This window comes from Scyliorhinus canicula, chromosome 6 (genome assembly GCF_902713615.1).
Source record: "Scyliorhinus canicula chromosome 6, sScyCan1.1, whole genome shotgun sequence".
Lineage (NCBI taxonomy): Eukaryota > Metazoa > Chordata > Chondrichthyes > Carcharhiniformes > Scyliorhinidae > Scyliorhinus > Scyliorhinus canicula.
In genome coordinates, this window is record NC_052151.1 from 43,636,651 (window position 1) to 43,661,966 (window position 25,316).

General features: G+C 45.1%; 1 protein-coding gene across 2 annotated transcripts in view; it reads left to right on the top strand.

Annotated features, from left to right (window-relative positions):
• The window catches only part of atg5 (ATG5 autophagy related 5 homolog (S. cerevisiae)), a 251,269-nt gene that overhangs the window by 127,018 nt on the left and 98,935 nt on the right, over positions 1-25,316 (top strand). For both annotated transcript variants that reach the window (XM_038799246.1, XM_038799247.1), the window contains exon 6: positions 11,736-11,830. In XM_038799246.1, the coding sequence (XP_038655174.1) occupies positions 11,736-11,830 (95 nt within the window). The remainder of the gene's footprint in view (positions 1-11,735; positions 11,831-25,316) is intronic.

Sequence of the window (25,316 nt, forward strand, 5' to 3'; positions counted from 1 at the left end):
CCCATTCTTCTCTGAACTAATTTTACACTGATATCCGGTAAAGGAGAAAAGTTCCAGAATTATCAAATTCATCAAGTTTAATATACCACAAGTACTCATTTCACTCAAGAAAGTAAATTTGATAGATGGGTAACACTATCAGCTGTGACTATGGGTCCAACAAAGGTTAAAGTTACTGAGAATAGTTATTGAATGATGCTCGTTTGAAAGTAATTTACTGCAAGGTTACCAATACAATTAAATAATTCTCCCTAGTCTTTCAAAAACTTTCTTTCATTTTGCAATCGGGACTGAAACCGAGGATGAACTTTTAAAAAAATAAACATACCTTTCATCTAATGAGATTCTATAACTAAACTGACTTCAGTACTGCTTCACGAGAGTATATTTAGGGTCAACAATAAACCCTGAGGCAAAGTCAATATGCAGGTTGAGCATCCCTTCTCCGAAATACTGGGCTGAAAGTGTCTTGGATTCCGGAAATTTTAGAATTTTGAAAAACATGTGATTACCTATAAAGTGCGGTAGCTCATTCAGTGGGAATGGGGCCCAATTCTAAGCACAAAATTGATTTATATTTCAATTACAGATTCAAGATATCACAATTCAATATACAATATATTTAATCATTCAATAATAAGATGTACATTGAACCGCAATTAATAATGCTTAAGTCAGGCAAGGTTCAATGAATTCATTATGTAATACATTTAAGCATTAATTAATAAGATATACAATGAACTACAACTAATTCAGCTTAAGTCAAGCAAAGTTTAGTAAACACATTATGCAATATTTTTAATCATTAAATAATATGTATATTGAACTATTAGAACTTTGATTAATTTGCATGGGGATTATGCACCTGCTGGATAGTTTTCTTAAATTTTCTTCTACTGTCTTCTGCATTATTAACAATGTTTTTTGTCATAGTAGTCTCTCTTTGATTCTATAAATTGTCACGTCAGGTGGTGGAATTTAGAGTCATAGAGGGATACAGCATGAACATTTAAACTCAGTAAAAAAAAAAATCTGGCATTAAAAGTCTAATGTGTCCATAAAACCATTGCCAATTGCCATAAAAAAACATCTGGTTCACTAATGTCGTTTAGGGAAGGAAAACTTCCATCCTTACCTGGTCTGGCTGCATGTGACTCCAGACCTACAGCAGTGTGTTTGACTATTAAATGCCCTCGAACCTCACTAGCATCTGGGGGCCAATGCCAAAGTTGGGAGAGCTGTTTCACAGGCTAGTCAAGCAACAGTCTGACAAAGTCATAATCACAATCATACCGTACAATGTCCCAGACACCATTATCGCCATTCCTGGGGATGTCTTGTCTCACATTGATATGCTGCCCAGAGTAAGTTGCCCTGGGAGTCCTGAACATCGACTTGACCCCATAAAGTCCCGTGGCTTCAGGTTAAACATGGGCATGGAAACTTCCTGCTGGTTACTATCAGCTGATGAATCAGTACTCCTCCATGTTGAACACCACTTGGAGGAGGTACTGAGGGTGGCAAGGGCGTAGAATATGCTCTGGGTGGGGGACTTGGGGCAGCACAATAGCACAGTGATTAGCACTGTTGCTTCAAAGCCGCAGGGACCCAGGTTCGATTCCCGGCTTGGGTCACTGTACGGAGTCTGCACGTTCTCCCCATGTCTGCATAGGTTTCCTCCCATAAGTCCTGAAAGACGTGCTTGTTTGGTTAATTGGACATTCTGAATTCTCCCTCTGTGTACCCGAGCAGGCGACAGAGTGTGGCGACTAGAGGATTTTCACAGTAACCTCATTGCAGTGTTAATGTAAGCCTACTTGTGATAATAAAGATTATTACTCTTGTTCAATGTCCATCACCAAGGGAGACTTTATAGTTCCACCACAGACTGAGCTGGCCGGGTCCTAAAAGACATAGCTGCTAGACTGGGACTGCAGCAGGTGGTGAGGGAACAAAAACACGAGGGGAAGACATACTTGACCTCCTCCTCACCAATCTGCTTGCTGCAGATGCATCTGTTCATGATAGTATCGGTAGATGTGACCACTGCATAGTCTTTGTGGAGACAAAGTCATATATTCACATTGAGGCCACCCGCCATCGTGTTGTGTGGCACTACTACTGTACTAAATGGGATTGATTTAGAATAGATCCAGAAACTCGAGACTGAGCATCCATGAGGTGGTGTGGATCATCAGCAGCAGAATTGTATTCAACACAAACTGCAATGTCATGGCCCGGCATATCCCCCACTCTACCATTACCACCAAGCCAGGCGATCAACCCTGGTTCAATGAAGCGTGTAGGAGAGCATACCAGAAGCAGCATCAGGCAGACCGAAAAACTAGGTGTCAACCTGATGAAGCTACAACACAGGCCTCACGGTAGCATGGTGGTTAGCATCAATGCTTCACAGCTCCAGGGTCCCAGGTTCGATTCCCGGCTGGGTCACTGTCTGTGTGGAGTCTGCACGTCCTCCCCGTGTGTGCGTGGGTTTCCTCCGGGTGCTCCGGTTTCCTCCCACAGTCCAAAGATGTGCGGGTTAGGTGGATTGGCCATGCTAAATTGCCCGTAGTGTAAGGTTAATGGGGGGATTGTTGGGTTACGGGTATACGGGTTACGTGGGTTTAAGTGGGGTGATCATTGCTCGGCACAACATCGAGGGCCGAAGGGCCTGTTCTGTGCTGTACTGTTCTATGTTCTACTGTTCTATGTTCTATGTTCTACTTTTCTGCCAAACAGCATAAATAGACAGAGCTCAGCAGTTCCACAATGACGGCATCAGATCGAAGCTCTAATCCTGCTGTGAATGGTGGTGGACAATTAAACAACTCACTGGAGGAGGAGACTCCACAAATATCCCCATCCTCAATGATGGAGGAGCCCAGCACATATGTGCAAAAGACAAGGCTGAAACATTTGCAACAATCTTCAGCCAGAAGTGCCGAGTGGATGATTCATCTCGGTCTCCTCTGGAGGTCCCCAGCATCACAGATGGCAGTCTTCAGCCAATACGATTCACTCCACGTGATATCAAGAAACAGCAAAGACTATGGACCCTGACAATATTCCAGCCATAGTACTAAAGACTTGTGCTTACCTAGAACTTGCTGCACCCCTATCCAAGCTGTTCCAGTACAGCTACAACACCAGCATCTGCCCAGCATTATGGAAAATTGCCCAGGTGTGCCCTGTACACAAGAAACAGACAAATCCAACCCAGCCAATTACCGCTCTATCAGTCTACTCTCCATCATCAGCCAAGTGATGGAAGGAGTCATCAACAGTGCTATCAAGTGGCACTTACTCAGCAATAACCTGTTCATGGACGCTCAGTTTGGGTTCCGCCAGGGTCACTCAGCTCCTGACTTCATTATAGCCTTGGTTCAAACATGGATGAAAGAGCTGAATGCCAAAGGTGTGGTGAGAGTGACTGCCCTTGACATCAATGCAGCATTTGACAGAGTATGGCATCAAGGAGCCCTAGCTAAACTGGAGTCAATGGGAATTGGGGGGAAAACTCTCCGTTGGTTGGAGTGATACCTGGCACAAAGGAAAATAGTTGTGGTGGTTGGAGGTCAATCATCGCATCCACAGGACATCACAGCTGGAGTTCCTCAAGGCACGGTCCACAGTCTAACCATCTTCAGCTCCTCCCTCAATGACTTCCCTTCCATCATAAGGTCAGAAGTGGCGATGACTGCACAATGTTCAGCACCATTTGTGACTCCTCAGATAATGAAGCAGTCCATGGGGGTGGCACTGTGGTTAGCACTGCTGCCTTACAGCGTCAGGGACCAGGGTTTGATCCCGACCTTGGGTAACTGTCTGTGGAGTTTGTAATTTCTCCCCGTGTCTCCGTGGGTTTCCTCCGGGTCCTTCGGTTTCCTTCCACAGTCCAAAGATCTGCAGGTTAAGTGAATAGACCATGATAAACTGCCCCTTAAGGTGGGGTTTCTGGATTAGGACCGTTGATTAGGCCAAGGTAGTGTGGCTGTTCAAAGGGTCGGTGCAGACTCGAGACCAAATGGCCTCCTTCTGCACTGATTGGATTCTATGATTCCATGTCCAAATGCAGCAAACCCTGTACAATATCCAGGCTTGGGCTGACAAGTGGCAAGTTACAATTGTTCCATACAAATGCCAAGCAATGACCATCTCCTGCAAGAGAAGATCTAACCATCGCCCCTTGACATCCAATGACATTGCTGAATCCACTACAATCAACACCCTGGGGGGGGTTACCATTGATCAGAAACTGACTGGACTAGCCATATTAATACTGTGGCGACCAGAGCAGGGCAAAGGCTAGGATTCTTACGGCGAGGAACTCGCCTCCTGACCCCCCAAAAGCCTTTCCACCATCTACAGGCAGAAGTCAAAAGTGTAATGGAATACTCTCATCTTGCCTGTATGAGTGCAACTTCAACAACACTTAAGAAGCTCGACACCATCCAGGTCCAATGGGACCCCCACCAACTGGAGGTTCTCTCCAAGTCGCTCACCATCCTGACTTGGAAATATATTGCCGTTCCTTCACTGTCGCTGGGGCAACATCCTGGAACTTCCTCCCAAACAGTGGGTGAACCTACACCTCAAGGACTGCAGCGGTTCAAGAAGGCAACTCACCACCACTTCCGAAGGGCAACTTGGGTTGGGCAATAAGTGCTGGCCTAACCAGCGATGTCCACATCCCGTAAAAGAAGTTTTAAAAATGTCTGCCGGTACTAAGTGAGTCAATGAATGAAAGTCAGCCCAAATTGGAGAGAGGCCAACTGTTTTCAAAAAACAAATCTGGTTTGGGGCAGCAAATTGGGGCAGCAGGGTAGCATGGTGGTTAGCATAAATGCTTCACAGCTCCAGGGTCCCAGGTTCGATTCCCGGCTGGGTCACTGTCTGTGTGGAGTCTGCACGTCCTCCCCCTGTGTGCGTGGGTTTCCTCCGGGTGCTCCGGTTTCCTCCCACAGTCCAAAGATGTGCGGGTTAGGTGGATTGGCCATGCTAAATTGCCCGTAGTGTCCTAATAAATGTAAGGTTAAGGGGGGGGGGGGGTTGTTGGGTTACGGGTATAGGGTGGATACGTGGGTTTGAGGAGGGTGATCATGGCTCGGCACAACATTGAGGGCCGAAGGGCCTGTTCTGTGCTGTACTGTTCTATGTACTTCTATGTACTAACTACTTGATAGTCAGTAAATTGCAAAAGAACATTCACCTCTATCGCAGAGTAATGATATTCAGTTAATGCTGTTAAACATGTATGATTACTGGTATTATTGTTGACATTTAGAAATGGGTAAGAAATGCTCTGAAAGTAATGAAACAATCGGGTATTAGGTGAAAAAAGAGAGTTGCAGCGAACAGAGTTCATCTTGCAAGGGATCCTAATATTTCTAATCTATAAATCTGTCCAAATTCAGAAATCTGGAACTCATTTCAAGTTGGCCAAATTTGCAACCATTAATTCTGGAAGTGAATTCATATCCTCACAATTTTGTGAAGACAATTATCCTGCATCCAGTTCTAAATATCTTGCATTTACTTTTCTTTCTATGGCCCCATGCTCCCGATCCAGAACAATATGCTTCCACCCCTCCCCCCATTTTCCATCCTGTCCTTTAAGCAGTTCCAGGTCTTTAAAGCCATTTTTGTATTTTTATTTTTACATATCAGGCAGCATCCTAATCAATCTATTTTGTTTCCTCTGGGTGCTCTGGTTTCCTTCCACAGTCCAAAGATGTGCAGGTTAGCTGGATTGGCCAAGCTGAATTGCCCCTTGGTGTCCAAAGGTTAGGTGGGGTTACTTGGTTACGGAGATAGGCTGGAGGCATGGGTTTAAGGAGGGTGCTCTTTCCAAAGGCTGATGCAGACTTGCTGGGCCAAATGGCCTCCTTCTGCACTATAAATTCTATGATTCTAAAATCTCTGGCAGGATTTTCCACACAACCGACCTCTGTCAATGGCGTTTCCTGTTGAATGTGCCCCTCACCACCAGGAAACCTGCGGCAGGGGTGCGCCGTTGGGAGGACTGAAAGATCCCCCCTCCGCGAATGGCCAGAAAATTTCGGCTTCAATCTTTTTCCTAAGCATGAGGCTCAATATTGCAGACAGGCAATTAGGGATAGATAATAAATACTGCTGTTGACAATGGCACTCATCCCCAGAGCGAATTTGAAACAAAAATCGATTTCTCTCCCCCTCCGCCCCACTTTTTACCCCATACATTTAACTGAGTGGCCTGAAATCATTTGGATTGGTTTTATGCCTTATTTTAAAATGAATTTTACATTACCTACGCTGCAGTCCTCAGGAACACCCACATTCAATTGAGCCCTGATATGCAATTTCACAGGCTTCAACAATTTTCCTGCAAAAGTACATGACACCACATGTGTTTGTATTGAAGATAATTGAAGTACCGGTTTACCTCGTGGCAGAATGCCCTTATTCTGTAGCTTTGTAATTTTTAAAAAAGGATGCCATATATCTCTTCACTAAACCTCAACATATTCTTCCTCCTTTCTGTAAAATGACCTTTGAGTAACCTGGTATTTTAATATTAGTATTTACTTGTTTTTTTTTTCTAGTTGGGCCTTAACCGTTAGTACATTGCAGCCACTCATTTCAAGGTGCTTATCTCTGATCAGTTTCATTACTCATTACCAGATCTAGCAAGCCTCTCCACCCTTGTTGTGTATTAACATACTATTTGAGGAAGAATCTTGTATTTTTAAAATTCTTTCATGAGATCTGGGCATCGCTGGCACGGCCAACATCCCATCCCTAATTTCCCTCGAACTATTTTAGAGGGCAGTTAAGAGTCGAGCCTATTTCTATGACTATAATCATGTGTCGGCCTGACCAGATAAGGTTGGCAGATTCTTTTCCCTAAAGGCCATTGGGGAACCAGATGGGTTTTTACAGCAATCGATGATGGTCACCATTGCAGAGGCTAGCTTTGTATTTCAGATTTGTTCATTTAATTTAAATTCCACTCGATGCCATAATGACATTTTCTCAGGCATTAGCCTGGGCCTCTGGCTCAATGATATTACCGCTATGCCACTGTCTCCCCTGAAAAACACATTTTATTCCCTTTTCTACATCTCTCTGCCAATAATTAAATTCTCCCAGAACAGTTATAATGCTATCCCATTCTTCTTTGAAACTGCAGATTTTCTCTTCCGTTTATTCCCTGTAGTTGAGGTGCGCAGTGCATCCCTAAGAATGTAATGAGCCTTTTCTACCAAAAATCGAGGTCCAAAACTGTTGACTTTACCTTTTTTCTGGTCCACATTAACCCGAGGCAGGAGACAACTAAGAAGGTACATTGCAGAGGTCCGTAAGATACTGAATACAATAGCAGTGTTAATCTGGAGCAGTATGTCATAATAGCCTATGATAAAAAGATGAGAGGGTATAGATGGTCCAGAAAATCTGGGCGGCACGGTAGTGCAGTGGTTAGCACTGTTGCTTCACAGCGCCAGGTTCTGGGTTCGATTCCCAGCTTGGGTCACTGACTGTGTGGCGTCCGCTTTTCTCCCCTTGTATGCGTGGGTTTCCTCTGGGCATTCTGGTTTCCTCCCATAAGTCCCGAAAGACGTGCTTCTTAAGTGAATTGGATATTCTGAATTCTCCCTCAGTGTACCCGAACAGGTGCACTAGGGGATTTTCACAGTGACTTCATTGTAGTGTTAATGAAAGCCTACTTGTGATTCTAATAAAGATTATTATTAAAAACACTTTTTCACACCATTCCACGTATTATTCATGCTTTAACATTGGATTGCTAATCAACATAAATTAGAATGAAAGATTTTTTTCATGCTTTTAATAGTATAGAGTAGAGCACAGCAAATGTGCTCTACTCTAGCCTTGCCTTTTGAATGTCATTTCAATTTTTAAATCTTTCTTCCTGGGATGTCACTTGCATTTATTGCCCATCCCAAATCAACCTCGAGACGGTGGTCGTGAGCTGCCTTCTTGAATGCTGCAGTCCATGTGCTGTAGTCACATCCACGGTGCTGTTAGGGAGGGAGTTCCATGATTTTGCCTAAATGATAGTAAAGAAACAATGATATAGTTCCAATTCAGAATGGTGAGTGATTTGGAGGGGACCTCGCAGGTGGTGGTGTCCTTTTAGATGCCGGCGGTCGCTCGTTAGGTAGCATAGAGTTCTTGTCATTTTTTTTTCCATTTGTTTATGGGATGTGTGCTTTGCTGGTAAGGCCAGCATTTATTACCCATCCCTAATTGCCCGGTGGTAAGCTGCCACCTTGAATTGCTGCAGTCCTTGGTGTAGTTACACCCATAGTGCTGTGAGGAGAGGCATGCCAGGATTTTGAACCATAAGACATAGAAGCAGAATTAGGCCACTCGGCCCATTGAGTCTGCTCCGCCATTCAATCATAGCTGATATTTTTCAGAGTCAGTGAAGAAAGTACGATAATTTTTACCTCATCACTGGTGGAGCATCTCATCCCCATCTCAGGGTGAATTTCACCTTTTCCAAGGCCACAAACCCCTAACAGGTCTCCCAGCTACACTGGCACTGGGGTAGAAGCTGACCTCTCCCCTAGCAGGACCTTCCTGCGAGCAATCAACGAGGCAAAGACTAAGACATCTGCCCTCGCTCCCGTCTGCACCTCCAGCAGGTCGAACACCCTGAATATGTCCTCCAGGGGACCCGGCTTCAATTCCATATGCAAAACCACGGACATAGTGCCATAAAATGATCCCCAATATCTCTCCAACTTCGGGCAGGACCAGAACATATGGACATGGTTAGATGGGTCCCTCACACACCGCTCACAACTATCCTCCATCCCCTCAAACAGCCGGCTGATCCTTCCATAGAGTCCTTATCCTCCTCCATATTTCGCTGAGACAATCCCACTCTCCACCACTCCCCTCCCCCACCAATAGCATCTCCTGTAGCCACGAGAAGGGTGGCGCACCACTGGTAAACTCGGAAAAGTCTTCCTTCCAAAATTCTGCACCTGCATTTGTACCTGAAGCCTTCCTCATACTGCAGCCCATACTTCACCCCCAACCTTACCACCCTGCCACCTTCCTGCCTGCCCACCCTGCCATCTGACCACATTGCTACTCCCTGGAACCTTTGGCTTTGATGTTCAACATAAGCACCCTGTACCATAGTAAAGAAATGTTCTGGAAAATACAAAAATCAACAACCTGGTTTGTCTTTAAAAAAAATGGATGTGCTTGGTTTGAAACATTACTTTTACTTTCATCCTCTTACAAAGTTATTTTCCTTTCTTTTTATGGTGCTGAAGAAAAATAACACTAACAGGCTATCAAATTCCTTTTCATCTTCATGAATCATTTTTAAAACATTTCTTGATTGTTTGCAAAGGTAGCCCAGGATGTTACTAAATTTCCCTTCCACAATACATGTTGAGAGTTGTACAGCATCTAACCCTTTATTTTGTCCCAAGTATATTAAAGTTAATTATATGGTTAATGAAAAACAGAGCCAAACTTGAGACCTTTTCGGTGCACAATGATCAGTTTCAATCATTGGCTTTTTATATGGGAAAAGGCCTGAAAGGATAGCAAATTGCCACCAGTGATGACTCTGTTCATGACCCTATTAAGGCAACAATGACCTATTTGATCAATTGGATATGTGAAAAATAGGTACAGTTACAGTTCAATGATTTGCATATTGGTCTGTTTTATAAAGGGTTGAACAATTGTTCAGCAAGGAAATAATTAATTGCTTTGTCTCCAGTATTTTAAATGGACTATTTAAAGATGCAATCTTTCTTTCCTTCTTTCTTTCTTTCCTTCTTTCTTTCTTTCCTTCTTTCTTTCTTTCCTTCTTTCTTTCGTTCTTTCCTTCTTTCTTTCGTTCTTTCCTTCTTTCTTTCGTTCTTTCCTTCTTTCTTTCTGTATATTCTCTCTCTCTCTTTCCCACTCTCTCTTTCCCTCTTTCCTCATCTCTGTCTTTCTGTCTGTCTTTCTTTCTGTCTGTCTTTCTTTCCATTTGTTGAGGTGGACGAAGAAAAAAAAAAACTGCTGGAGTAATGGCCCCAAAATATGTTAACTAAAATTGTTCAATATCAAGTAAAATAGTGTAATTGATTTTATTTAACCTTAATTAAGTTCATTGAACTCTGTTCCTTGTAATAAAAAATGTTATTTAAACGTACTATAAATCTTTTAAAGTTGATCTTTCATTGTGAACCATTGTGTTCTATATTTAAATTCCTATCACTCTAAATCTCTACACTCCTTTAGAAACTATTTTCAGTTATGGCTCTTTTCATAGAATTTACAGTGCAGAAGGAGGCCATTCGGCCTATCGAGTCTGCACCGGCTCTTGGAAAGAGCACCCTACCCAAGGTCCACACCTCCACCCTATCCCCTAACCCCACCTAACACTAAGGGCAATTTTGGACACTAAGGGCAATTTAGAATGGCCAATCCACCTAACCTGCACATCTAAACATTTTTACCTTTGAACATTTATAGTAATATAAATTGTGACTTTTACTATGATAAAAATGTTTTGTGTTCTTCAAAGTACATAATATTTTTTAAGCCACAGGGTATGAATCCAGAGATTTGCTTTTGCTTTCCTCTTTCCAAGAATAATTTTAATATTTCACAAATTCTTCCATTAATACATTATTTGAACCCTTCCTGGTGAAATGACAAATGTGTAATGGTAATTTAGCAGTTAGTTTTTGATGGTGTAAATGCCTTAATATTACTATTGTTCTTAGAATTAAAATAGCAGTTCTACTTCTATATGTTATTCTACCATTTTGCAGATGAGTGAACAGACGCACCTGCAGCTTGACCTTGCTGTCTAAGCAGTATGCGCTATAACAACTGACATGGCATACTCTATACTATTCTTTTCACATTACAAGCAAGCTAAATTAGTGATTTAATTTTTTTTCATTAAACATTGGTCTCTGCTGGATTTGTATGAACGTAAATATGACGTGAAGGCAGGTTTTGTCTTGGCCATGATGTTCATGTGGTTGAATTGCCTGCTGGTAATTATTGTTGAGGCTTATGTGTGGATAGTGCACATTGGTGAAAGCTAAAAATAACCTGTGCACTAAAAAAATTTATAATTCAAACATTTGTAGGTGGGGAGAGCAGACATAGATTGGGAGTAGAATCTCCTTGTATTTTTTTTCTACTTTTTTCCCTCTATCCCCTTGAACAGGTAACTCATACTAAGTAATGGCCCCATGGGTTTGGTCAACCTGTAATACATGTCATATTAAGTGGTGAATTGCTGTTGAACTTGTTCGTGTTTTTGAGTGAGTTCTATTCCATTTGGCACATCCATTTGGCACAGATGATGAACCGGACCTGGATTCCTAGGAAGTGCAAATTCTGTTTGACTCACCTCAGTGTCCTGTCGATGCTGCTGTTAATTGTGTGCCTCAATATCAACTAGACCGAAATCCGCTAACTCAATTAATAGGAATTGAATTTTAAACCCTCTAATCTATGTGGTTTATGTACTTTTGAAAAACATTTTTTTATTTGTGTATGGGACATGGGCATCGCAGGCTGTGCCAGCATTTATTGTACATCCCTAAAGGCCCTTGAGGGAACAGTTAAGGGTTAACCACATTGCTGTGGGTCTGGAGTCCCACATAGGCCAGACCAGGTAAGGATGGCAAATTTTCTTCTCGAAAGGACAGATAGGTTATTATAACAATATTAAAATTTACTTTTTCTTTGTACAGACAAGTTTGACCAGTTTTGGGCTATCAATCGAAAACTTATGGAGTATCCAACAGATGAAGGAGGGTTCCGATATGTTCCTTTCAGGATATATCAGGTGACAGCTTTTTCTGTGTAATTGTTGTACGTGTGTTTTGATCTCATAAGCAAACTCCTGTTTTTCCTGTAATTCTGTGAAATTTGGTATGGTTCACTCGCTTTTCATCTTGGATATGTGAAAGCAGTTGTGCAAATTTCACTTGGAGTTGGGGGGGGGGTAGATTTTACTTCCAATTTAAATTTAAATTTCCAAGGCAAATGGTGTTACATGTGGTGCATGTCACTCTTACAATTTTCATTTGACAATTGATAATTTATACGTAACGGACTATTTCTTCTGGCTTTGAACAAATCAAAAATCATAATTTAATTGTATCTTTGCTTAATGTCGGGACAGACTTAAAGAGCTGACTACCCTCTTGCTGTGCTGTTACACAATTACCAGGTAGTGTTTTCAAAATGAAATGCCCACAAATATTTGTTCTACGTTTAATATACTGTCTACTCTTGATGATTCAAAAAGTCCTTTTATTTGTAGTTCTGAACCGCTCACTTTCTGCACAAGCGGGCAGCTTTCTGATCCTTTATTCGCAGCACTCGTCTGCCCATACCTTTATTTGTAGTTTTGGAGACATTTAGAACACGATGCTTGTGTTATTTCTTCTCTCCGTGATATTTCAGCATCTGCACATTGTGGGGGTTGTAATTGGCACCCGTGTTCCCAAGTTAAAGACTATGGGTAAAGTTTTAAACAATTACCATATTAAAAATAGGGCTTACATGGGACAACACGGTGGCGCAGTGGTTAGCACTGCTGCCTCACGGCTCTGAGGACCCAGGTTTGATCCCGGCCCTCGGTCACTGTTCGTGTGGAGTTTGCACATTCTCCCCGTGTTTACGTGGGTCTCACCCCAACAACCCGAAGGTGTGCAGGGTAGGTGGATTGGCCATGCTAAATTGCCCCATAATGGGGAAAAAAATAATTGGGTGCTCAATTTATTTTGTTTTAAAATAGGGCATACATATTGCTGACCTAATAGAACATAATTATTGACCAGCAAAATGTACAGTAAAATTCTTAACACATTTAATAATTATTACTATTATGTACTTTCTATTTATATCCTTGATGTATAGAATTTTGTAGATTGCAATGAACGTACACCTAAAATAGTGGAAGCCACTTTATTGGAGTGATTTGAAGTTTAGATTGATTTCAGAAATAAATACATGATCACTATCTCTCATGTTGGATTCAATAGTGACTTGAGCATAAGTTCCTTTTCTTCAGTAAAATTTAAAGAAAAACTAATCTTTAGTAGGCTAGAAAGTAGTTAGTTTTAGAATCAGTCAAGTATCAAAAGGAAATTTGGCAGTAATTGAGCTGGTCATACCCAGATATGAAGCATGGGATTTTGTATCCATGCTCACCAGAATTCGCCTGTTTTGAGACAGAGTGAGCGCGATTTAACCACCGCGTTGCACCCAGGATGGATCTGGGCATCAGTTAAATAATGGGAAAGGCCAAATCAGTTTGCTATCTAACTGGCCCGCTCCTGGTGGCGAGTTCCGGGTGGCATCCAAAATAATCATTAACTCTTATTTGCATTAATTTCCATTTCATTAATGAGATTGAAGTCTAATGCAACGGCCTCCTGGGAATTAACTTGTTTCCCAGCGGGAAATTATGGAGGCCACATTTAGAACAAAGGAAAGTACAACACAGGAACAGGCCCTTCGACCCTCCAAGCCTGCAACGGTCATGTTGCCTGTCTAACCTAAGAACTTCTACACTTCAGGGGCCGTATCCCTCTATTCCTATCCTATTCATGTATCTGTCATGACGCCACCATCTCCTCTGGCAACGAGTTCCAGGCACCCACTAGCCTCTGAATAAAAAAAAAACTTCCCTCGCATATCTCCTCTAAACTTTGCCCCTCGCACCTTAACAGTGGGGTGGGGTAGGGGGGTGCTATTCGTCTGTGAGGCCTTCAAACCGTCTTTAAATATTGTGAATTCCGCGACAGGGGAAAGTACAGCCGCTATCTGTCGGTCCTACTAAGCACTTCCAGGACAGAGCCCTGCTCTTGGTTCTATGCCGAAGGCCACTTTAACTCCCTTTGACTGTGATCGGCCTCTAGCTTCACAGCGGAAGGCTTTTGCTGATGAGAAATCAGCCTTGTTCATTTTGAGAGCATTTCACAGCTGCAGGTTGTGTTTGCTGCTTGTTGCTGCTTGCGGCTGCAACTGCCTGGAGGTTGCTGTTACTGTTTCCTTCAAAGACAATTCTCTCCAGGATAACTGGGTCCTGGAACACAGGGCACAGGTGTACATAGACGTCTAGAAGGCAATCCGGATTGAATTAAGAAGACGCTACGGGACCTGGTGTGCAACATTGATCCACACGGCCACCTGATGATACCGTTGAAGAAATGCTTTTGTTGCTGGTGTGGCAAGTGCTGCATTTAATTGCCAGGTCACCATGGGTTAAACACGCTGGAAGTCAAGGTTGTTCAACTGCACCTTGAATGCCAGTGGGATATGTGGATGGCAGGATTTGGTTCCGGTGAGATTGAGCCATGTGGGTGGGCCTGCACAGCTGTGGCTTCTGGACAGAGAATGGTACTGATAGGTGGAACAAGTAAGACATTGATGGACAGATCACTTCTACGGCATAGTTCTGGACACGATAACACATTGTCAGGCTTATCCTCTGTTTCTGTTGAGGAACCTGTAACTGTGTGTTTGGTTTTTGTTGTGTGAAAATTTGCTGATATTGCTTTCTATTGGTAACAATATGACGTTTCCTTGTTTAATGTTAAGTGTGATATGTGTAATGTTACGTAATTGATTTTCAAATCTTTGTTACTGATGACCGTTTAATGAACAAAATATTCTCAAATAGTGCTGCAGATTGTGTTTGCTGCTTGCAGCTGCAAATGCCTGGAGGCTACTGCTGCGTCCTTCCTTTTCTGTAGCCGGAATGAAGGACAATTTTTTTCTAAGATACTTGGAACACCGGGCTCGGGGACGTACGAGTCCAGAAGGCAATCAGGTTTGAAACAAGAAAACGTGCAGAACCTGGTGCGCGACATTTATTTAAGTGGACCACCCGATGATGCCGTTCGAAAAAATGCTTCCGCAGATTGCTGATGCTTTTGTTGTTGGTATGGTGAGTGCTGCATGTAGCTGACACTTCCCCATGGGTTAAACACGCTGGAAGTCAAGGTTGTTTAACTGTACGTTAAGCGCCAGTAGAATATGTGGATGGCAGGATTTGGTTCTGGTGAGATTGGACCATGTGGGAGAGGAGGAAACAACTGACTTAACGGTGTACTGTGCCACCCTGTTCGGCCCGCTGCCTTTAATATGCGCTGGTGTCAGGAGGGGTGGATTTGGAAGAACTGGAAAAAGCCGCCGTCACCTCGGCCCCAGTTTGGCCTCCAGCTCTTTCTCTTCCTTGATGGTGCTCGTAGGGCCCTGGGGTATCCATGGGATGGAGGGGTATCTGGAGTGAGCTCCAGAGTTCTCTGTGTCATCTGATTCTGCCTGTCCTGGCGGCTCCCCATTGTCTGTACCATGATGTCAACGCCCTCAGCGATGTTAATCTGTGAGGGGGCATGCTCTGGAGTGCCGTGGCAATGTCCACCTGTGACTGGGACATGTCCCTCATCGACTGGAACATGATGTCAAGTTCCTCAGCCATGGTCGTCACAGACTGAGCCATGTCTTGAGCACCACTACTCAAGATGCAGACATTGTGCTCCAGGCTTTCCACTGCGGCCGCCACCTAGCAGTGTTGGCCTCGATGCCACGATTGTTGGCATCATCTCCTGCGCCCATAGCCTTTGGAACTTCTCCAACCGGTTATGCACTTGCTGGAATGTCGTTGACATCTTCTCGTGGCTATGTCCTATCATCTGCATCAGCTCTAGGCTAATCTTGTCCAGAGGCTCGGCATCTGACTGTGGCTGAGCTGAGTCCCGGAATCCAACAGACCTCTGACTTCTTTCTTCCTTCCTGAGATGTTCCTGCCTCCACCTGATCTGCATCATCAGTGTGGTGCTCACCAGATTGTGCCCCAGAAGCCTGTCCACTAATGTCACCCTCTAAGGTATGTGTCTCTGCGCTGGTGGAAGGTGAGGGTGATAGATGTGATGCGTCGGTGGTGGTGTCCTGTGAGGTGGTCTCTCTTTAGTGGAAGGGGGGAAGACGATTCCGGATGCTCTGGCCCCATCAGATGGAGATCCTGTGAGACAATGAACATGTGGTCAGTGAGAGCGAAGGACAATTTTGTCTGACGTGACAACTCACTTGAGGCAGGTCATCTGGGTGAAGGGCAGTGGATCCTCACTTGTTTGGCGCAGGCCAACCCTGCTGCCAATGACTGCTCTTTCTTCGCACCACAACGCGATTTCCAGCGCCTGTTACTGAAAGGGGTGAGGACACGAATCTCTGGTACTTCATATCCATCTTAACCCTTTCCCGTTTGTTATGTGCTAACTTCTCCTGTACGGACAAAGAGAGGGCATTGTGATCCGCATGTTTGATGCATCTATGGCAGTTGGCAATTTGGGCACCGCACCTGGACATGAAGGGGTTGTGCTAGTGGGTGACAGTGAGTTTTGAGGTGCAAGGATGAAGATCAAATGTGGGGAGGATATGAGGCAGTGATTTGAGAGGTGGGGGGGCAGGAAGAAATTAAGGGGTGGCAGACAGAACTGATGCCAGGAGAGAGGTGGTAATTTAGCCTTGCAGCGCGGTGAAGGTGATGAAGGCAAGCATGCCATCTGCCTTCTTGGCTCCCTTCTCCACCTGCGTTGCCCCTTTCAGTGACCTATGGACTTTTACACCTAGTTCTCTCTGACTATCAATACTCTTAAGGGTTCTGCCATTTACTGTATATTTGCCATTTGTATTAGACCTTCCAAATGCATTACCTCACATTTGTCCAGATTAGGGCAGCACGGTAGCACAGTGGTTAGCACTGTTGCTTCACAGCTCGAGGTCCCAGATTCGATTCCCGGCTTGGGTCACTGTCTGTGCAGACATTCTCTCCATGTCTGCGTGAGTTTCCTCCGGGTGCTCCGGTTTCCTCCCACAGTCCAAAGATGTGGCGGTTAGATGATTGGCCATGTTAAATTGCCCTTCGTATCCAAAAAGGTTAGGTGGGGTTACTGGGTTACGCGGATAGGGTGGAGGTGTGGGCTTAGGTGGGGTGCCTTTTCCAAGGGCCGGTGCAGACTCGATGGGCCGAATGGCCTCCGTCTGCACTGTAAATTCTATGATTCTATAAACTCCAGCTGCCATCTCCCCGCCCAAGACTCCAACCGATCTATATCCTGCTGTATCTTCTGACGGTCCTCATCACTATCTGCAATTCCACCAACCTTTGTGGTGTCTGCAGAATTACTTATCAAATCAGTTACATTATCTTCCACATCATCTATGTATATTACAAACTGCAAGTGTCCCAGCACTGATCCCACTAGGCACAGCCCTCCATTCAGAAACACACTCTTCCACTGCTACCCTCTGTCTTCTTTGACCTAGCCAGTTCTGTATCCATCTTGCCAGCTCACCTCTGATCCGATATGACTTCGCCTTCTGTTCCAGTCTGCCATGAGGAACCTTGTCAATTCACATCTAGGTAATGAATTGGCTGATTTTAATTGAATTCGTACTGAATACCGACTAACTTACCACAATCCATACTAAATCAGACCTTGAAAATAAACAAAATAAATGATTTTATTTAAATGAAAATCGCTTGTTGTCACGAGTAGGCTTCAATGAAGTTACTGTGAACAGCCCCTAGTCGCCACATTCCGGCGCCTGTTCGGGGAGGCTGGTACGGGAATTGAACCGTGCTGCTGGCCTGCCTTGGTCTGCTTTAAAAGCCAGTGATTTAGCCCAGTGTGCTAAACTAGCCCCAGCTATTCCCCCTCACCACCTGTTGAGACTTTCTGCAGTGAGCCCACCACAGCCCAGGTAGCTCAGTTGGGCGATAATTGGACTTTAAATCTCAGGGGCAATGCCTACATGAGATAATAAATTTCTTAATATTATATTCAAAATACATATATATTGATTTAACAAAAATTATTATAGTCTACACCGTTTTGGAGTTGATTGGAAGGAGGGAATCTCATTGACAGAAATGATCTGATTATAAATCTTAAATTCACGAGCTGTCAGAAGCCTATTTTGCCGAAGGAACTGTTGATATATCATAACGTGGACACAAGAACTTGGAATTGGCTAAGAACTGCAAAGGGCAACATGAACGTGGGCAACTGGGGAAGGGGAATAAATGTTGGCCTAGCCAGCGATGCCCACATTCCATAAATGATTTTTAAAAAAAATTGTTGGTCTATGTCAAGCCACCCTGTTTATTTCAGTGCAGCAGCTGACAGCCTGACACTGCATGTGCAGGAAATGCTGCCCTCAGTGTTGTAGCATGAACAAATGCAGCCTTGCATTATGCAGCACAACAGCTATCCAGATTTCCAGGCTTTCTACCTGTCAGTTTCATTGATCACCATGGCTCACCACTGTGCTCTTGTTGTCCGGGTACATTACAAACAGCATGGAAAATTAATTGATTATTTTAAATGACTGAACCTACAACTTCACAGCGTTTTTCCGCTGTCCCCTAAATGGGTCCAGTGAAACTCAAAAGTGGCAGGTTTCCGGCCTAACAGCATAGTTTTCCAATACAATTCTGCTTAACAAATCTTACACAAAGGGTTGAATTCCTTTGCCTCAAATTTGCAGGGCACTTTTGAATGAAGGGCTCCGTGGATACGGATAACCAACAGATCATTCATGAGGATAAAAGTGGAGCAATTGTATGAATGCCCAAAACTGATAACTCCTGTCACCTGCCACTTGTGGACTCTGTCATGCCTCTTTAGTAGTCGTCTCAAATCATGTGCAGCACCATTGCTTTGGTGTTAAGTGTTACTCATCGTGACCTTTTACTAAATGGACACCTGAAACTTACCAGCAATGTATTGACAAGGCAACATATCAACACTGAAGAGTCCATATCTTTTTATTAAAACAGTAGAAAATATATATAAGGCCAAAGTACAAACACTAATTTTGTGTTGGAGAAACAGGGTACCCTCCTCTCTCTACCAATGGGGGGGGGTGTGTGCTCTGATTATTAAAACAGTTCACGACACATTTCTACAAAAAAACAAATGGTACAAGCACTAAACTTTGAGCTGGAGAGACCAGATACCCTCGCCTTTGTATCAACAGAAGGGAAAGGAAGAGGGGTGGTGGGGAGAGAGGGGAAAGGAGGGTGGTGGGGAGGGACATGTCGGGTGTTGGTGGAGGGGGGTGGCCCAATGGGGCACTGCCTTAACTATCTTCGGAGACAGAAAAACAGAAGGACCTTCAATTATGATGTGCCAGATTACTGGAGTCCCCCAGAGGGGATGAGGGGCGACACGGTGTCAGGCACCCCACATGCCGCAGCACAACAAAAATCCTCAATGAGATTGTGATGCTGAGTCTGCTGTCCACTGACAACTGAAGTCAGTCAATTTAAATGCTTCTGTTGCAAAAGTAAAGACACCCATCATATGGTAGAATCTCTTTAAAGTGCAAATCCAGATAGTTCACTGGCACAGTTCATTCTTGCCTGGCGATTCTTGACTAAGGAGTATGAACATAGAATAATGGAAAATAGGAGCAGGAGCAGGCCATTCGGCTCATTGAGCCTGCACCACCATTCAGTATAATGATGGCTGACCCTCTTACCTGAATGCCATCCAGTGTTCACTCCATACCCCTGGACACCTTTAGAGTCTAGAACTGTATCCAAACCATGGGCGGCACGGTAGCACAGTGGTTGGCACTGTTGCTTCCCAGCACCAGGGTCCCAGGTCCGATTCCGGATCGGGTCACTGTCTGTGCGGAGTCTTCACGTTCTCCCAGTGTCTGCGTGGGTTCCTCCGGATGCTCTGGTTTCCTCCCACAAGCCCTGAAAGACGTGCTGTTAGGTGAGTTGGGCATTCTAAATTCTCCCTCAGTGTACATGAACAAGTGGTGGAGTGTGGCAACATGGGGCCTTTCACAGTAACTTCATGGCAGTGTTAATGTAAGCCTACTTGTGACAATAATAAAGATTATAATTATTATTATTTCCTCCTTGAATATGTTGAGTGATTTGGCCCCTACAGCCTTCTGTGGTATAAAATTCAAAAGTTTCACCATCCTCTGACTGAAGAGGATTCTCCACATCTTAGTCCTAAATGGCCTACTCGATAGCCTGAGACTGTGATCCCTTGTTCTAGACCTCCCCAGCCAGAGGAAACAACATCCCTGCATCCAGTCTGTCATTTTTCTTTTATAAATAATAACATAATCTTTATTATTGTCACAAGTAGGCTTACATTAACACTGCAATGGAGTTACTGTGAAAATCCCCTAGTCGTCATACTCTGGCGCCTGTTCAGGTACACAGAGGGAGAATTCAGAATGTCCAATTCACCTAACAGCACGTCTTTCGGGACTTGTGGGCAGAAACCGGAGCACCCAGAGGAAACCCAAGCAGACACGGGGAGAATGTGCAGACTCCACACAGACAGTGACCCAAGCCGGGAATCAAACCTTTAGAGTACCCAATAATTTTTTTCCAATTAAGTGGCATTCCACCATTAAGTGGCCATTCCACCTAAACTCATTTTTTGGGTTGTGGGGACTTGACCCACACAGACATGGGGAGAATGTACGAACTCCACACAGACAGTGACCCGGGCCCGGGATTGAACCAGAGTCCTCAGTGCCATAGGCAGCAGTGCTAACCACTGCACTGCCGTGCCACCCTGCATCTAGCCTGTCATGTCCTGTCTGAATTTTATACATTTCAGTTAGATCCTCTCTCATTCCTGTAAATTCCAGTGATAGCAGGCCCAGTTGACCCAATTTCACCTCATAAGACAATCCTGCTATCTTATGAATCACTCTTCTGAACCTTCGCTGTACTCCCTCTCTGGCAAATATATCCTTTCTTAGATAAGGAGACCAAAACTTCACACAGTACTCCAGGTGTGGTCTCACCAAGGCCCTGTACCGCTGCAGTAAGACATTCTTGCTCTTGTATTCCAGTCCTCTGGAAATGGAGGTGAACATAACATTTACTTTCCTAACAGCTTGCTGTAGCTGCATGCTTGCGTTCAGTGACTGGTGTAGTTGGGCACCCAGGTCCCTTTGTGTTTCAACGTTTCACAATCTGTAACCATTTAAATAATGCTCTGGCATTCTGTTTCTCCATCTGAAGGGATGACTTCACGTTGATAGATTCTTCCTGGATTTCAAAGTGCATCACCAATCCATGGACCACACTGTTCTAACTTTAATTTTCCATTAACTTGCTCGCGAATCCAATTCCAGTCAACCACACTCCCAACTTTCAGGGTCCCCAGTTGCCCAGAGATCTCCTAGGCTTCAACAAGAGACCGCAAATACCATCATAAAATTACATAATTGAGCACACCTATTCTCATTCTTTACACCGATTTCATAGAATTTTTTCATAGAATTTGCAGTGTAGAAGGAGGCCACTCGGCCCATCAAGTCTGCACCGGCTCTTGGAAAGAGCACCCTACCCAAGGTCAACACCTCCACCCTATCCCCATAACCCAGTAACCCCACCCAACACTAACAGAAATTTTGGACACTAAGGGCAATTTATCATGGTCAATCCACCTAACCTGCACATCTTTGGACTGTGGGAGGAAACCGGAGCACCCGGAGGAAACCCACGCACACACGGGGAGGATGTTGTGTCTTGAAGGTGGAGAGAGTGTGTTGTTCTGTAGGATAGCCAGCCAAACTCAGCCGGAACTTAATCTGTTCAACTCCTTTTGAATGGGAACTGAACTGCTTTTGAATAGGAACTAAACTGCTATGCAGATGGAATGGTCGCATTCCAAGCATTGTCCAGCATCTCTGACTTTGTCTATATAAATGTTTCTGGAACATACCTCGCCATTCACCTGAGGAAGGAGCTGCGCTCCGAAAGCTCGTGTTTGAAACAAACCTGTTGGACTTTAACCTGGTGTTGTAAGACTTCTTAATGAGAAAGGAAGACATTGGGGCGAGTTGTAAGGACTTGGTGGCCAAATGTTCTCTGGAACAAATCTAAAATATATAAAGTCCTGTTAAGAGTAGCCCACCCTATTAAATGTGTCATTTACAGAGAAGCTTAGGGATAAATTTAGAGATGCTGAATTAGCAAGTAATATCCAAGTTTATTGAACAACTCAAAATTAAAAATACGCTTGTCAATTAAATAAAGGCTTATCTATAAGCTATAACTTATCATTTAACTAGTAAGAGGAAACAAAATTAATGTATACTTATTAACAAAACCCTACAGACTACGCATCTTCAAATGGACGGCCAGTTCAGATGAAGCAGAACATAATCACAGGCCTCATGGTTGCTCTGAAGAACACTGCACCTTCCTAGGATCCATGCTGACAGGAATTTGCCTCTGTCCCTGACCTAGTGCTACTGTTACGATCTCTGTGGTGATAGGAATTTCACTTATGTTTCTAAAGATCTGGACTGGTGTCCCTTCACTTGGTCCACGCAAATTGATTCCCGTATCACCATTTTATGCCTAAAAAACCTTTTTTAGACACTTAAGGGCAATTTAGCATGGCCAATCCACCTAACCTGCACGTCTTTGGACTGTGGGAGGAAACCGGAGCACCCAGAGAAAACCCACGCAGACACAGGGAGAACGTGCAGACTCCGCACAGTCAGTGACCCAGCAGGGAATTAAACCTGGGACCCTGGCGCAGTGAAACCACAGTGCTATCCACATGTGCTACCGTGCTGCCCTAAATGATGAGGACGTGTTGATTTAGAGCATCCTCCCATAGACCTGCCTCTAGCTCCTTACCCACCTCATCTTCCCACTTGCGCTTTACCTCCCCTATCTGGGTTCCCTCCCACTCCATGAGCTATTTATAAATTTCCAAGACTTTCCCGTCCCCCACTGCCGTTTTCGAAACTACCTTATCCTGTATCCCCTGGGGCAGTAGAAGAGGAAAGGTCGAAACCTGCCTTCGTACAAAGTCCTTCAACTGCAGGTAGCAAAACACATTCCCTCCTGGCAGTTCAAACTCCTCCTCCAAATCCTTCACTAAAGGAAATCTCCCATCGATAAACAGATCCCCAGCCTCTCAATCCCTGCTCTTTGCCACCTCCGAAATACCCGACCAACCTCCCTGGCACAAACTGGTGGTTGCCACGAATTGGAGCCCACAACGCGCCCTCGACTCCCATATGCTTTCTCCATTGTCTCCACACCCTCAGCTGCCAACACCACCGGGCTTGTGAAGTACCGAGCCGGCGAGAACGGCAGACGTGCCGTTACCAGTGCTCCTAAGCTTGTGCTCCTACATGACGTCGCCTCAACCCGCTCCTGCACCGACCCCATCCGCACTACCCATTTCCTGATTATGGCTATATTTGCCGCCTAGTAATAATTCCTAAAGTTCGGTATAGGAGACCCGATGCTCCCTTCACCCACCCCTGGACTAACCCCTTCCAGTCCTTTGAAGCCTCTCAGCACCATCACCAATGGCTCTATATCCAAGGCAAACAACAGTGGGGAGAGTGGACATCCCTGCCTCGTCCCCCGCGCAGCCTGAAATACTCCTAGTTCACTTGGTTCGTCCGTACAAGCGCCACCGGTGCCTGGTACAGCAACCGGACCCAGTCTACAAAGCCTTACCCAAACCGTCCCAGGACCTCCCACATCCAAGCCTCATCCAAGCCTCCACGGATCTACCCCTCCCATCTGTTGCATAAACCCCCTTTAGCTCCTTTGCCGCGGCTGACACCCTCCCTGTCCTCGAACACAACCAAACCAGCCTCTGATCTATAACCGTATTAAAGTCTCCCCCGTGATCAGCCTATGCGAGTCCAGGTCCGGAATCTTCCCCAACACCCGCCGCATAAACTACGCGTCGTCCCAGTTTGGTGCATAGATGTTCACTAATACCACCAGCATCCCCTCCAGCTTCCCACTCACCGCAACGTACCTACTCCCCGAGTCTGCCACAATGCTCCCCACTTGGCACCCACTTGTTAATCAGAATCGCTACCCTCCTAGTTTTAGAGTCTAGCATCGAATGGAATACCTGCCCAACCCACCACTTCCTCAGCCTAGTCTGATCCACCACCCTCGAGTGTATCTCCTGTAGCAGTGCCACGTCTGCCTTCAAACTCTTCAGATGCGCGAGCACGCGGCTCTTCAGGCCTGCCCTCGGGCGCCCACCATTATCGACCCCCATTCTGTCGCCAAGCACCAGTCCCTCCCCTGTCAGCTGATCAATAGCCCCTCCCTCTCCCTCGCCCCCCCCACCCCCCATAACAAAATAACAATCCCAACCCCCCCCCCCTCCCGCCCCTCAACAAACTTATCACTCTGCTCACCCCTCACTGCGCTTCCGTGAGCTAGCCCGCCCAGCCTAGCCTGGTAGCCCCTGTCCATGGTGCCAAGCATCCTACCCACCACTGATCTCTTCTCTCTCTTTCCCCCCCCCTCTCGAACATACATATGCAAACATTACAATCCCCAACAAACACAAAGAAGATAATTTCACCCATCATCCCCCATTAAGAACAAAGCTAACCTGCAAACAAAACTGAGCATCGGCCCCAAACTTAGTACAAAACAATACATACAAAAACAAAAGACAAAAAGAAGTTTAACAGCTGATGATGAACACAACTACTCGCCCCCAAGTTCAATGTCCTCCATCACCTGCCAATCCCCGGTCCCTGACAAAGTTCATCACCTCATCTGACGTTCCGAAGTAAAGTTCTTGGCCCTCATAAGTGACCCACAAACGTGCTGGGTACAACATGTCAAACTTCACGCCCTTCTTAAAGAGGGCAGATTTCACTTTATTAAAGCTCGCCCTTCTTTTGGCCAGTTCCACACCCAGGTCCTGATAGACACGCAGTTCATTTCCTTCCCATAAACAGCTCCTCGTCTGCCTGGCCCACCTCAAGATCCGTTCCTTATCTAGGAACCAGTGCATTCGTACCACCATCGCCCTCGGCGGCTCGTTCCTCAGCAGCTTCCTCATAAGCGCCCTGTCCACCTCCAAGGGCCAAGCAAACGCACCTTCCCCCAGCAGCTTCTCGAACATACGCGCCACTTATGCACCTGCGTCCGATCCCTTGCTGCCCTCCAGCAGACCAACGATCCTCAGGTTCTGTCTACGCGATCTGTTCTCCAGGTCCTCCACTTTATCTTGCAGCCTCTTCTGGTGGTCCTTAATCAGCCCCATCTCCACCGCCATCACGGCTAGCTGATCGTCGTTCTCAGCCACCGCTTCTTCCACCTTTATGATCACCTGGCCCTGGGTTTCCAGAGTCTGCTCCACACGATCAATCCCCATCTTAATCGGATCCAGGTATTCTTTTCTCTGCTGAGCAAATTTCTCCTGGAGAAAGACCACCAGTTGCTCCGTTGACCACTGGGCCGGCAGCATCGGCCCCTG